The sequence below is a fragment of the Serinus canaria genome, chromosome 4 (assembly GCF_022539315.1).
Source record: "Serinus canaria isolate serCan28SL12 chromosome 4, serCan2020, whole genome shotgun sequence".
Lineage (NCBI taxonomy): Eukaryota > Metazoa > Chordata > Aves > Passeriformes > Fringillidae > Serinus > Serinus canaria.
In genome coordinates, this window is record NC_066317.1 from 20,530,811 (window position 1) to 20,544,665 (window position 13,855).

A 13,855-nucleotide genomic window follows, 5' to 3' on the forward strand; every position below is an offset into this window, starting at 1 on the left:
GGCTGTCCATTATGAGGACTGTGTGTTGTGTTGGATGGTGATGAATAAGAATTTAAGGCTTTCTTCTGCACTCCTTCTCCACAATAAATCCATGCTTGAGGAGGGTACTGAAATCCTTTGAATCGTACTGATAATAGTACTGTCAACTAGATGCACATTTCTTCCACAGCCATTTTTACTTGTAATGACTTCTTGTCGTGTGAAGTTTGGCAGGAACCTCAAGCCTCAGGGAGGTGCAGCTGAATGTGACTCCGAAGCGCCACTGCTGTTTTATCTTCGCCCTACTCCTGCCTTTCCCAAGGCAGCGGCCGTGCCCCAGCAGTGCTGTCCCAGCCAGCCCGCCCCGCCCCACATATTCCCAGCTGCATTCCCAGCTGGACAGTCCTCGTGTTAAAGAATTAGTTCTATAACAATCTGATCAAGCATCACCCTAGAACCTGGCTAATTTAATGGACCCACTCCTACAGCGAGGCTCTGCCAGAGACTTTAATTTCTGGCGGCTCCCTTCCGATTTCGGAGCTGATCTTATGCATGGTTACTCTATACCTGTTTGTTCTTCTGCCAGCCTTCTGTCAGCTCCAACAGCTCTTCTGCCTCGCCGCCTCTTCTTCCCTCACTTTGATGTCCTCAGGGGGGAAGTATATCCCTGTCATTCCCCACATTAAATCAGCCAAACTCCCTCTCTCCGTAGGCTCTCCTGCTCCGCTTCAGGCTGCCCTCGCGGCTTCCCCCCATCCCTGCCCGGCAGCGCACCCCTTCCCTCAGGACGGGCACACGGGGAGCGGCCCCTTCCCGCTGGCCCCTGCGCCTCACAGGTGCGCCCGCAGCTGCGTGTGCGTAAATGAAAGCGGGGGGAAAGGGAGCGCTCCCCTGTTAAAAACCAACCAAAACAAATCAAACCGCACGGCTAACCTGGGCACCACGCGGGCTTTCCAGCCGCGGCCCCGCTCCGTAGCCCCGTCCCGTGGCGGCCGGGCAGGGCTGGGCCGGGCTGGGCCAGGGGAGGAGCGGCGGGAGACGGAAGTGAAAACAAGAGCGGGGGGACGGAGCTGCCGCCTCGCAGACGCGCTGCGGTGTCCTCGCCTCTCCGCGCTGTGCCGCACCGCCGGGTGAGTGCCGGGGCGGCAGAAAGCGAACGGAAAATAACCAGGGGGGGAATTAGGCAAAAAGTCCGTCGGCTGGGCGCGCTTTGCAAAGCTCCTCCGTGCCTATTTTCGTTTCGTTTAACTTCTGTAAGCTGGGCGCGCAGCTTGCCGTGGTGGCGGAGCGCCCGGCCGGGGTGCCGGGGTGCGGCGGGGGCGCGGCCCGGCCCGGCCCCGGGGCAGCGCCTTGGGGAGCCCGGGCTGCGGGACACCTGCGGGGCTCCTCGCCCTCAGCCGAGCGCTGCCGTGCCCGTAGGGCTGCTCGGCCACAGGGCTCCGGTGTGCCCCGCTCCCCGGGCTTTGGGGCACCCGCGGGGCTGCACGCCGTTCGAGCCGCTGCGGCTGTGGGAGCGCCTGGAACCGAGACCGAGCGCTCCTGGGGGGAATTCTAGTCCCCAGCCTGCGCTGGTCGTGGGGCTCCTCGTCCCGGGGAGGTGGGCAGAGCGGGCTGCAGGGGTGTACGGGGGCTTGTGCCGTCCCTCCGGCACGGCCGCCCCGGGGCAGGAGGGCTCCGCTGCTGCTGCGGGGCCGGCGGCTCCGCGCCATGGCCGGCTGCGGTGCGGCCGGCGTTCAGCCCGGGGATTTGAAATTCCCCCTTCCAGACGCAAGTCCCCCGAGCGTTTGATCGTCTAGAGGAAAGTTGCGCGACTTTACCCTTAGCTGGTTTGTTTGCAGAGTGCTCCGCATGTGAAGCGTGAGCACTCTGCAAACGTGAGATTGGTGATTCGCGTTGTTTCTCTTTAGCTGTTGCCCTGACACATTTCAAGTAATTTGTTAAATAAAACTTTGAGCGGGTGGTCTTCTTAGTTTGCCGTGCCTTCCTGGTGTATTTCTTAAGCCAGAGATGCAGATATACCGGAATTAACGGGATGAGAAAGGAAAGATGAGTGATGCTGAGTATGATGCACGGTATTTCAGCGCGCAGTTTCTTCCCTCCTATTTCTAGCTGCTACAAGTGAAAAAGAATGGCATTAATTCCTAACAGAATTCATTTTTTTTCGTGGGTCCGTAGGTGTAACTAGTTGATGCTTAGTTAAAAAAACAAACGACCTACACAGGTGTTTTAGTTTCAATTGCCAGGTAAAGCCTTCTCACCTGTGTGAAACCACTACACTGTATGCTGGTCAGTCGAGGTGTTTTGCTTTTCTGCAGTCTTGTAATTTACAGTGACCTGTCACTGCAGTGGTTTTCATTTAGCGGGAGTGAACAGAATGTGTATTTTTATGCAGAAAGAAATCTGTGACTAATTCAGATCCTCTTTTTAAAAGAATTCTGTGTGCAAGGCAATTAAACAACTTAGTTCTCGCTTTAGTGGTGAGCAAGCCTCCTAAGAATCCTAGCTCGAACTTGGCGGGTACTTTTCTTCCTCTTTAGCCTCAGGAGAGCTCAGTCTTGTGTGCTTCCCTTTCTGTTCACTGGTGCTTGTCGAGGTTTTTAAGGGTGGGTTGAGTCAGCGCCTGGGGTCAGAGCTGCCCCTTTGCTGGATGCCAGCAGGCAGTGGTGGGTTGGGAGTGGCCCAGTTACCCTGGCACCTCTGGTTCAAGTTCCAATTTCTGCTACCTAATATATATATATATATATATATATATATATATATATTATATCGTGCTGTCTGATGCCAGAAGTCCTGTTCTGGTTACCTGAGTGGCTGTCGGTGTGAATAAAGTTCACTGATTGATTTAGAAAAAAGTGTTGGCAGGTTGTCTCTGCTGCTTTGGGAGGTGAACCCAAAAACGTGTATTGTGGATGACTCTCCCGGGGAGTGACATCCTTGCATCGATGGGGGCTGTGCGACTGCCCTTCTCTCATGCTCCTGGTGGGTGGGCTCCATTTGGAAAAATCCACCGCCTCTGAGAAACTAACGTGGCCCCTGCAGTGTAGGAACAGCTAAAACCGGGCTTTTCAGAGTTTGGTGGGGTGTGCAGCCGCCTGCTGCTGCTTGGCTGAAGGTCCACCTTAAATGTCCCTATATGAGTATGGAATCTGGCTGTGCCCCGGTGTAGTCTTACACCAGCCTGCCCTGGTGTGCTCCTGCCGGGCTTCAACTATACAAAAATAGACGGCATCCACTACCTAAGATGTCATTGTAACGTTACTTATCTGAGGTGGAACTGAAGCCCTTATCTTTGACGCTGAACAGCTCTTAAATATCTCAGTTGCCTTTTAAAGGTAATTTGTTAGCCACACTTGTGGAGAGGGAGATGCTTGGGTTGCTTCCTCAGCATTAATTCGTGACTGTGGATATTTTGCTATAGTTCATGGCTTTCATTTTGAGGGTTGGTTTTAATACCTGTCTCGTCTGTGATATTGTTTTGCCACTATGAAGCGATGCTATAAAAATAAAAAAGTCACAGGGACTTTTTCCTCTGACTAACTGCAAAGTTGTGATGCTTTTGGCATTGTTGTGTTTAGAAATAAGCTTTGAGCTGATGACAGGGCAGCATATGATACTAATTTTGTTAGAAATGAATGCGCTAGTAGTGCTAATGTCTTCCATACTTCAGTTTAAGGGATGCTATCAATTCATGCTTGTCTCAATATTGACTTTTTTTAAGCTGAGCTTTAATGCTGGATGCATACCACCCCTGCTCCGCACAGTGTTTTGTTAGTAAAAAGTAGTTGTCAAACATTTTGGCAGTGGCATTTCTCCAAGTTCTGTTTCTTCCTAAGCTATGGAGGGAAACAACATATGGGGAATAAAAGCACAAGTCATGACAAGACCTGGTGTGGGGTTTTTGGCTGTTTTGGGGGGCAGGGGAATACAGCCAAAGAAAGAAGGTTTTCGAAATTGCAGGCAGTGTCTTTTGTTTTTATCATCTTTAAACTAAATCTCTAATCCTCTTCTGCAGGCATCAGTTCTTTGGATTTGCTCCGTGAATACTAAACATCATGAGCAACTACAGCGTGTCTTTGGTCGGGCCGGCTCCCTGGGGTTTCAGGCTTCAAGGGGGCAAGGATTTCAATGTGCCTCTGTCTATCTCTCGAGTAAGTGCATTTGCTTCTTTTCCTGTATGTGGGTATCTGTTATGCTGTGGCCAACCCACAACCTTCAGACAAAGCCATTAATTATAGACACTGGGGCTCTACTTGCCCTGTGGCATGGAGGACTGTTGGGGGTCAGGGAGTGAGGGATAGAAAGGGGAAAATAAATCTTTATTGTTTAAACGCTCCAAGAAAATTAGCTCAGGAAGGACTTGTTCATTTGAAATGGTTGTTTTATCTGCATTTGTTTATTCAAATAACAAAAGAAATTACCCTCGAATTCCCTGCCCTGTTTCCATCCAGAAAATAGGGATGCAGAGGTTGAAGGCTGACAGGAAACAAGCAATTTACTTTGCTGGGCTGAGCCTGTGCATTTCAAATGGGAAGCTGTGGGGGAAAATCACTCCTGTTCACTTGTTTATTCAGCAGCTCTTAGCTGCTCGAGGATCTTGTGGTGTCTGTTATTACAAATCCTACTATTTGTAATAAAAAAGTACTTAAATGACAGTAGTTGTAAATAGCAGTTCATCAATATGTGCCTGAGTGAACTTGCCAGTTTCTCATAAGTGTTTTATAGAGTATGTGCTCTGAACTGGTATTCAAAGGATTTAAGGAACTAAGTCAAAACAAATATGATCTTTGTACCCAGCACTGTCTAACTAGTTTCCTACTTTAAACTGTGTTTTCAGGAAGGCTTGTCTTTCACTGTGGGCTAAGTTTCAAAGCCTTTTGCAGATGGCTGAAGCACTTTGCACATAAAATATGGGGACAAAATTTGCAATTTTGAATTTCTAGGGTCATTGGAAATCTCTAGGTGAAGGGAGGGGCTTTTAATGGCTCTGTACCCTGACACCTTTAAATCTGATTAGCCAGGTGGAGTCATTTATATACAAGTGGCCCCTCCTCTGTCAACAGCTCTCCTCTCTCTTCTGCATTTTCATGGAGTTTAGTGACAAAGATGAATTATTTTTTACACCTGTTGGGATGGCAGAATTGATACTGCCCTGGGAGATGGAGCAGGTTTCTATTTGGGTTTATGCATCATGGTGATATTTTTAGCTAATCTTAACTAGTGTTTCAAACCCTTCCAGTTCATTTAGTCTTGGCTTATTTTATCCACTGTTGGATTATGCTGGTGAAATTAAAGTACCGTTTGGCTCTGAAAAATTCTTTTTATATGGCTAAAATAGGTTGGAGTGCTGTAGAAATGCTTGTGTACTGATTCAGACAGTTAATATCTGAGACAATAAGGGGTTGAAAAGCAGATTGTTCCTGGATTGCAAGGACTTTAAAACTGAACTGTAATTCAGTTTCTTGTTCAGTAGCTGGTTACTTGTACACTAATGAGAGATATGAAGTGGGGATGTGGATGGAACTCTACTGATCCGATGGTACAGGAGCTTGCCTGCACAGGGTCCTTTTGGGCGATACTGACGAGCAGTTGAGCGCTATAGGCAGTCAGCCATGTGAAACAGCCAGCTTTGGGAAAGAGTAATCCTTTTTTGTACAGGCCTCTGTTATCCTGGAGATCTAGAGTGCAGTCCTGCTGTAAGCAGGCTTCCCATCTAAAAGAGGAAACATATGTTGGAATTAGCCTAGCCTACAACTTTATTGCAGGAATCAAATTCGCCGTCGCATGGAGTAGCCTGGAGGAATCGGCCTTGAGAGCTACCTATAAAAGCCTCAGTTATGGGATTCCCTAATGACAAATGTCAGTGCCCACAAGAGCAGAACATAATGAAAGACAGGGTCTGGTGTGGTTTTGGAGCTTTAATTTGTGCATGGGCGGGGAAGCACAATTTCCACTTCACCTCAGCACCGCTCCTGCACTGTATCTTCCTACTTGCAGTTGAAAGTATGCAAGTATTAGACTGCTTGGTGCCTTTTTTTTTATTCCCCCCCTCCTTTGGATCAAAAAAAAGGCTTAGTTCTGGTATGCCAATCCAGCTTTGGCCCGATAGTTTTTACTGGAAGAATTCAACACCCATGTTCCTGGTATGCTAGAACACTGTGTACAATTCACCCCCCCAAGCTGTTCTTTTCTTGATGTAGCATAAATTCCTTCCTGTATCTGAAGGCTGCTAATTAAATTATTTCAGCAAAACAGTAATGAGACAGCATAATTATGTTCCTTGGCAAGGAGGACTCTTTGGTTTGGTTTTGTTTTGTTTTTAATTTGTCCTCTAGATGCTGAAGATGAATGCTGGGCTGCTGAGGGCTAATTTCCTGCTTTAGTTTAAACTCCTTGAGATTAGGTTTAAATAAAGTGTAGTGTATGAAACACAGAGAATACACTGGCTTCTAAAGATGTTTATCTGAAAAGTTAATCTCTTCACTAATCATTTGAACAAATTAAGATCTCACAGTTCCTCAGAGAAAGTTTTAGTAAGTCATTTGAATTTGGACAGGTTACAGTTTACATGGGTGTATTCCTTATTGCCTCTGAAGGGTAAAATGAGCCTGTTTTGTGTCCTTCAGTTGAAATTCTTATGGTCAACTAAGATTAACATTAGTTCAGGGGTAGTGTTTGATTTTTCATAAATTAGTTTATTGCAGACTAGTCAGAACTTCATAACCAATAGCAACAGTTATTGCAGGGTAATGTCAGTCATTTATGAAGCGGAATGCTGTGAAGTTGCTGTGTTTAATTGTACAGCTGTACACATTTCATGGGAAGCAATAAACGTGACATTGGGGTTGCTGTGATGTGATGGTCATTACACATAGCAGTGTAAGTATATACCATATATGTACACAGTTATGTGCCCATACATGACATGTATACGTGTCCATATAACACAAATGCATGTGGCACTCGTTTGATGAACTTGCATCTGGCTGGGATTCAACAGGGTGGCTTTTCCCAGTCCTCCTCCCTGCCTGGTGAAGGCACTTGTCTGAGCCCTGCAGAGTGCCATTGCACAGGTCAGGAATTTAACACTGGGAAGCTGCTGCAGGGTGGTGGGAATGTGATGGGCGGTATGGTTCCCATGAAGCAAGGGCCTGTGGGAAGGAAGTTGCTCTGAAAGTAATAAGGGATAAAGGGTGGGTTGAGGTTTGTTAACAGCCAAGTTTAAGTGGCTCAGTCTGCCACATGTAAGTGTACTGTAGGGCTTCCAGGTAGTGATTTCTGAGGTAGCATTTGTTTAATGAGAGATTGCAAACTGTGAGCAGCTAGCCTGCAGTGATGAATATAGAAATTACTAGATCCAAGGTGTGCAAACTTAGGTTATTCTGAGTTGCTATTCTTACTGTTTCCTCATGGTGGTTTACGTTAATTAAAGAAGCAATTGTTGTCCTTATTCCTTCAAGACCAATACTATGATGCAAAAATAAAAAAAAGGGAAATCTAGAGGCAATGAGAACAAGATTTGTTTGCGTGGGAGTTTATTCTCATTCAATAAAAGGAACAAATGCAGTTTTGGAAATAAAGTACTCCAATATATTGCTAGGTAGGATTCATGAAGTGGCTCTCAGGCATGCTAAATTCTATATAAACAGAATTTGGGGTTAATTCTATCTACTACATCTCTGTTGTTTAAGTGCAACACAGACAGTAGCTTTTAAAACTACCTATGCTTCTTTCAACTTTGAAGTAATATTATATTTGCTTTATTTTTTGGTGAGTTGATTAGTTCCCCATGCTTCTTTAACAAAGCCAGAATAATCTCAGTTAGCATGACTAACATTTGAACTGTCAAAACTGTTGTCCTCTGAAGGAGGAAATAAATGGTGTTTGATATTGATGATGCATTCATTATTTTGGGATGACCTGTGAGAGGTTTGGATACTTGTTCCAAATGTGTGCTTGACATGTTAGTAGCTTCTCAAAATTTTTGCGATGTAGTCTCTAAAAGGTACTTCTCTCTGTTTTATGGCAATATTTATGACTAGAAACAAGGAAATACTCAAGCAAAGCTATAGTTTGAAGAGTAATGTAATCTGTAGGCCGTATATACCCTCCCACCTAATGCAAATACATCAGATGTTTTCCCTTATTTAAGTTACTTTCTTGTTGAATCCTGTTGACAAGTTTAGCTATTGTCTTTCAGAAGATGTTTTGCTGTTTGTTTTTCTTTTGCTGTAGGAATTAAATGGAATACAGTCATGTTGAAATGCTTGACCTGACTGACAGCTCTGTTTTTCTACTGCAGCTTCTTTCAGTATGTTTCCCACAGCTTCTTTCTGCTTCACTGATCACTTTTCTTCCTCAAAATACCCAAAACAAACAAACACCACTGCTGCCTCAGAAATAACCACTTGGTTTTGCAGTTTTCTCAGTTTTCTTTATTTCAGCTGTTTCAAAGATGTTTTTGTGTTGAAGCTGCAAGCTTATAGTTGACAGAATACTCATGATAATAAGTCTGTTGGCAAAAAGTACACTCAAGGAGTAGGTGGGAGAGCAGCCCACCTTGGGATGAAGTAGGGAATGTGCAGGTACAGCAAGTTAGCTGCTCAGTATTCATCCCACACGAGCATCCTGATGTTCTTTATGCTGGTATTAGGAGGTCATTAATATGTGTGAAAATAGTGAGAAGGCAATAAAGGAAAATGATGTTTTGAGTGGACCTGAAGCATGTCAACTTTGACTGACTAGAGTCTGGCTGAGCCTCTTACTCTTGTATTTGTGTGAATTATTTTATTAAGCTCTATGTGTCATTTCCAGTAAAATCAAGTTTTGTCTAAGTATGAAATAAGTTATTTTAATGGAGGACTGGGGAAATAGTCTTTCAAGCAGGTATGTGAATAGGAGAGAAACATTAGAACTGCTGGCCTGGCCAGTGATAATTGTGTCAGTAACTTTACGCTTCATCCTGGAAGCTGCTGAGAGCCCCTAACTAAACCCTAGCTGGCAGCTGCTGGCTTGGTGTGCTGGGTTGATTTGTTACTGATGGTTGCACAAAATGCAGCGGAAGATGAATTCCACTACTGCAGCTGAGGTGGATTGGGAACCGGCTGAGCTCAGGGTTGTGATCAATGGCACAGAGTCTAAATTAGAGACCTGCAGCCAATGGTGTTCCTTGAGAGTCAACCCTGGGTCCTGTCCTGTTCAACTTATTCATCAGTGACCTGGTTGAAGGGATAGTGTCCCCTCAGCAAGTTTGCTGATGGTGGAGAACTGGGAAGAGTGGCTGGCAAACCAGTAGGCTCTGCTGCCATTCAGCGAGATCTGGTCAGGCTGGAGTGTTGGGCAGAGAAGAAGTTCAACAGACCACTAATACAGGGTCCTGCACCTGGGGAAGAACAACCCCATGCACCAGCACAAGCTGGGGACTGATCTGCTGGAGAGCAGCTCTGCCAAGGAGGTCCTGGAGGACAGCAAAGTCTGTGAGCCAGCAGCGTGTCTTGGTGGCCAAGGAGACCAGTGGTATCCTGGGGTGCGTTAGGAAGAGCAATGTGATTGTGCTCCCATACTGAGACCTGGTGAGGCTGCATCTGGAGTGCTGTGCCCTGTTCTGGGCTCAGAACATACATTATACATTATTCAGTATAAGAAAGGCAAGGAAATGTTGTGGGGGGTCTAACAAAGGGCTGTGAAGATGACTAGGGGACTGGAGCATCACTTTTTGAGGGAAGTTCAAGAGAGTTGAACCTGGAGAAGACACAGGCTGTGCCCAGGACAGGGGACAACAGACACGAACTGAAACACAGGAGGCTCCATCTCAGTATGAGGAAATAATTCTTTATTTCAAGTGTAGCAGAGCACTGGAACAGGTTGATGAGACAGGCTGTGGAGTCTCCTTATCTGGAAATACTCAAAACCCACCTGGACACAATCCTGTGCTGTCTGTCACAAGTTAGCCTGCTTTAGCAGCAGGGTTGAACCAGATACTCCCCAGACATCCCTTCTAATCCTAACCTTTCTGTAATTCTGTAACTTCCTGACACAGGTCAGAGATGCTGTCAGACATCACAGCCTGTAGCTGCTGATGCTGCTCCTGGGGCAGCAAATGCTGTATTTTACAGGAGCTATCTGTGTTTATGAAGTGAATGGGATTTGCCAAGATACCAAGCAAGAAGTGCTATTCTGTTCAGTTTAATGTTGTTTACAAGATGTGGTTTACTGAAAAATCTACTGACAATGACAAATGAGCTACCAGTGCCAAAGTCTACATCCTCTGTGCACCAAGTCCTGAAGGAGCAGAGGTTTTCCTTTGGATAATTACAAAGTTCCCAGCTGCTCAAGTAGTTTAATATGAGCAAGTGTTGAGAAAGTCCTAAGAGTGCTGGCTAGTGCTTCAGAGTTAGTGTAGTTGCAAGCAACTGTCTTTAGAGAGCTCTTCAGTTTAACCTAAAGATGGAAAGAGAGATCCTTTGGTATGGATGTAATTTCCCGGCTGCCTCTTGTCTCACTATGGTTTAACATCGTTGTGCTGAAAATTGGGAAAAGGGCTGTTTCCTCTGACCCTTTGTTTTCCTTCCCTTGTCTATTCTGCTGTGTGGTTTAAAGAATGACAGACCAGCACTGGTGTGTGGGCTTGGGAAGAAGGGAGGGCATGGGGGAGAAGAGGTGTAAGAAAAGTGTCTGCATCTTGTTCTGTTCATGACCTTATTGGTTAGACAGCCCCTTCAGACTGAGTAGGAAGAAAATTTTTTAAGAACCAGTTCCTCTGCTGATGTCGTTCCACCAGAGGTGAAGCTGGCTGTACTGGGAGAAATAGGGACCAAAGAGTTTGTAGCTGAGGGATGTCTGATGTTATGTGAGCACATTCTTTTTACATTAAAAAAATGCTGGTTGTTCTTTTTTCCCTTATAAGTGAAGGTTTAGTTACAGTATGAGGAATATAAGCTAAATATTTCATGATGTAAAAACTAAAGTATTTGTTTTGCAGTGTCAACTTCTTAAAGACAGATGTAGTGAAAAAATAAACTCTGATTAAATGTTCAGAGCAGATGCAAAATTGTCAGTCCTTCCAGAGGCCAAAAGACAGCATTTATTGAATAGTAACTGCAAAATATTGGGCATGTTTTCTCTGCAAGTATCTCGCCCTGGAGGCCTGACAGCTTCTGTCGACTTCCCCACCATTTGGAGATGCTATTTTTAGTGTAACTGTTTTTCTCATTATTCATTGGCCGATGGCTATCAAAAGGCATTGTGAGAAGAGACATGGTGTTGAAAGGTTTGTTTGTTTGGCTTTGGTATGGAGCCAGGAGATAACATTGTTGGCTTTTTTTCTTTTTAATTATTATTTGTTTTGACTTTTTGAGAATAGATTTCATATGTTACCAATATAAGGGAAAGTGTGAGAGAAAACTGTTTCTCATATGCCTAAGGCAGTGGAAATATGGGAAAGGTGATATTCTTCCTGCCAGTGGTCATAAAAAGTTAAAATTGAGGCTGAGGTTAGTTTGAACAAATATGAGGGATAGAATTATTGAATCATTTAGGTTGGAAAAGTCCTATAAGATCGTCGAGTCCGACCACTAACTCAGCAGTGCCAAGTCCACCACTAAACCATGTCCTGAAGTGCCACATCTACACATCTTTTAAATGTCTCCAGGGATGGTAACTCAACCACTTTCTTGGGCAGCCTGTTCCAATGCTTAATAACCCCTTTGGTGAAGAATTTTCTATATATCCGATGTAAACCTCCCTTGGCACAACTTGAGGGTGTTTCTTCTTGTCCTTCTTGTTTGTTGGAAGAAGCTGACTCTCACCTTACTACAGCCTCCTTTCAGGTAGCTGTAGAGAACAATCATGTCTCCCTGAGCTCCCTTTTTTCCAGGTTAAACACCCCTGGCTCTCCCGCTGCTCCCCATGAGACTTGTGCTCCAGACCCTTCATCAGCTCCCTTGCCCTCTTCTGGACACTCTCTGGCACCTCAGTGTCATTCTTGTAATGAAGGGCCCAAAACTGGACGCAGGATTCAAAGTGTAGCCCCACCAGTCATGAGTAGAGTCCCTTCCTTGGTCCTGCTGCCACTCTGTTTTTGACACAAGCCAGGATGCCATTAGCCTTCTTGGCACACACTGGCTCATGTTCAGCTGCTATCAACCAGCATCTCCAGGTGCTTTTCCACCAGGCTGTTTTCCAGCCACTCTGCCCCAAGCCTGTCACACTTCATGCGGTTGTTGTGACCCAAGCACAGGAACTTTTCCTTGTTGAACCTCATTCACACCTCAGCCCATTGTTCTGTCAAGTTAGTTTGCTTCTACAGGTGTTGTTACAAGAATAGAGATAGGAGGGATGGAGGCCACTGCTAAGGCCTGTGTTCCGTGAGTTTGAATGACTGAAGTCTTCAGGGCAGTGATGGCAGTGAAAATGTGACAGAAGTACCTCTTCACATTCCCTTGCTGTGTGAGGTCCTCAAGCTGAATTTGCAAAGGGAGGTACTGTCTTTTCTCAGAAGAGCAGATATGGGTTCCCTCCCTCTTCCCATTTTTTTTGCTTCTTTCATTGCTCACCTTTCAACACTGTCGGTGTTGAAACACCGGCAACACCTCAGGTGGTGTCCCACATGCAGCAGCTTTTCATCTTTTGTCACTTCAAGACACCAATGCAGTTTTGTGTAGCTGCTTGTTTATGCTATCCTGAGTAGAGAAGTAGTATGGGGACAAAATGACATGCAGTCAGTTGATGATCTTATCATGATACACACCCTTAAAGCAGATTAATAAGCAGTGCACCAAAAACTGTGCTTTACACCAAAACAACTGGGTAAGTGGCCACAGAGCACAGAGACTTGTAGACCAGAAAGTTTCAAGTAGAATAGTCCATAATATTTTACTACTGTGGATTAGTATTACAGTTTTTTTCTCATTTTGAGTTACTTTTTAATTTGAAACTTCAGCTTAAACAGTTAAGCTTAGTAGATGTAAATGCAAGAGATAGTTGAAAGTATTTGAACGAATGAACTCTTGCAACTGCTGTCAGCTGTGCCTGTAGCAAAGCCCTAAAGTAAAATGTAATGCCTTGTGTGAAGTCCCATAGGCTAAAGTGTAGATCTTGCCAGGTCTCTAGTAGTCCTGTTGGAAAGGTCAAATGGTTTGCATGTTAACTGGATATGAAAGAAGTTTGACTTATCCTGGGCTATATTAAGGAATGATCTAACTCAGTATCTAGTTTTTTTCCCTGACAAGTAATAAAACAATGTGAAGTACTTGCCCTGGGAAGGCAACAGAAAATTTTATTTTGTGCTAACTATTTCATAGTTCTTTTGAAGACCTGACTAGTGATTTAGATGTTAAGCCTGGATTAACGTAGAGTGTATCAATTTCAGGAGGGTAAGATTCCCTGTTTAGTGAGCTTTTGTGTTTATGAATGTAATTGGATTATGTTTAGTTAATCTTGCACCCAAAATATATTCAGGCTGTGGAGAAAATGATCCAAGTGTCTCTAAATGGTAGCAATATCATTTGAGATTTTTTAAAAGAGATTCTGTAGAGCTAAGGCAAAATGCTGCAAATATAAAAAATGTACACACAAAGGTGTATTTTTGTTATTAAAAAGATTGTATCACTTTGGTGGAAACTCTAGCTATAGAACATTTTGTTCAGAAACCTTGAAAAACAAAAGCAGCTTTGCTGTGCAAAAGCTCCCTCTGCCAAGCACAGCAGCTCAATCTCAAAGTTTATAGTGCATCTGCTATTCAAGATTTTTCTATTTAATGTGCATCTTATACATGACAAGCCAGGTGTAGTTTTGAGTCCAGTGTTTTCTACCTCTTCTCTTTGCGGTTCTAGACTTTGCATTACATTGTGGAAGACACAGGGTGACAGGTTCATGGGAT

General features: G+C 44.7%; 1 protein-coding gene across 4 annotated transcripts in view; it reads left to right on the plus strand.

Annotated features, from left to right (window-relative positions):
- Window positions 1–989: 989 nt before the first annotated feature.
- The window catches only part of PDLIM5 (PDZ and LIM domain 5), a 125,817-nt gene continuing 112,951 nt past the window's right edge, over window positions 990–13,855 (plus strand). For 3 of the 4 annotated variants that reach the window (XM_050973462.1, XM_050973464.1, XM_050973465.1), the window contains exons 1-2: window positions 990–1,109; window positions 3,992–4,127. In XM_050973462.1, the coding sequence (XP_050829419.1) occupies window positions 4,032–4,127 (96 nt within the window). In that variant the 5' untranslated portion in view covers window positions 990–1,109; window positions 3,992–4,031. The remainder of the gene's footprint in view (window positions 1,110–3,991; window positions 4,128–13,855) is intronic. The other variant, XM_050973463.1, reaches the window with a different exon arrangement.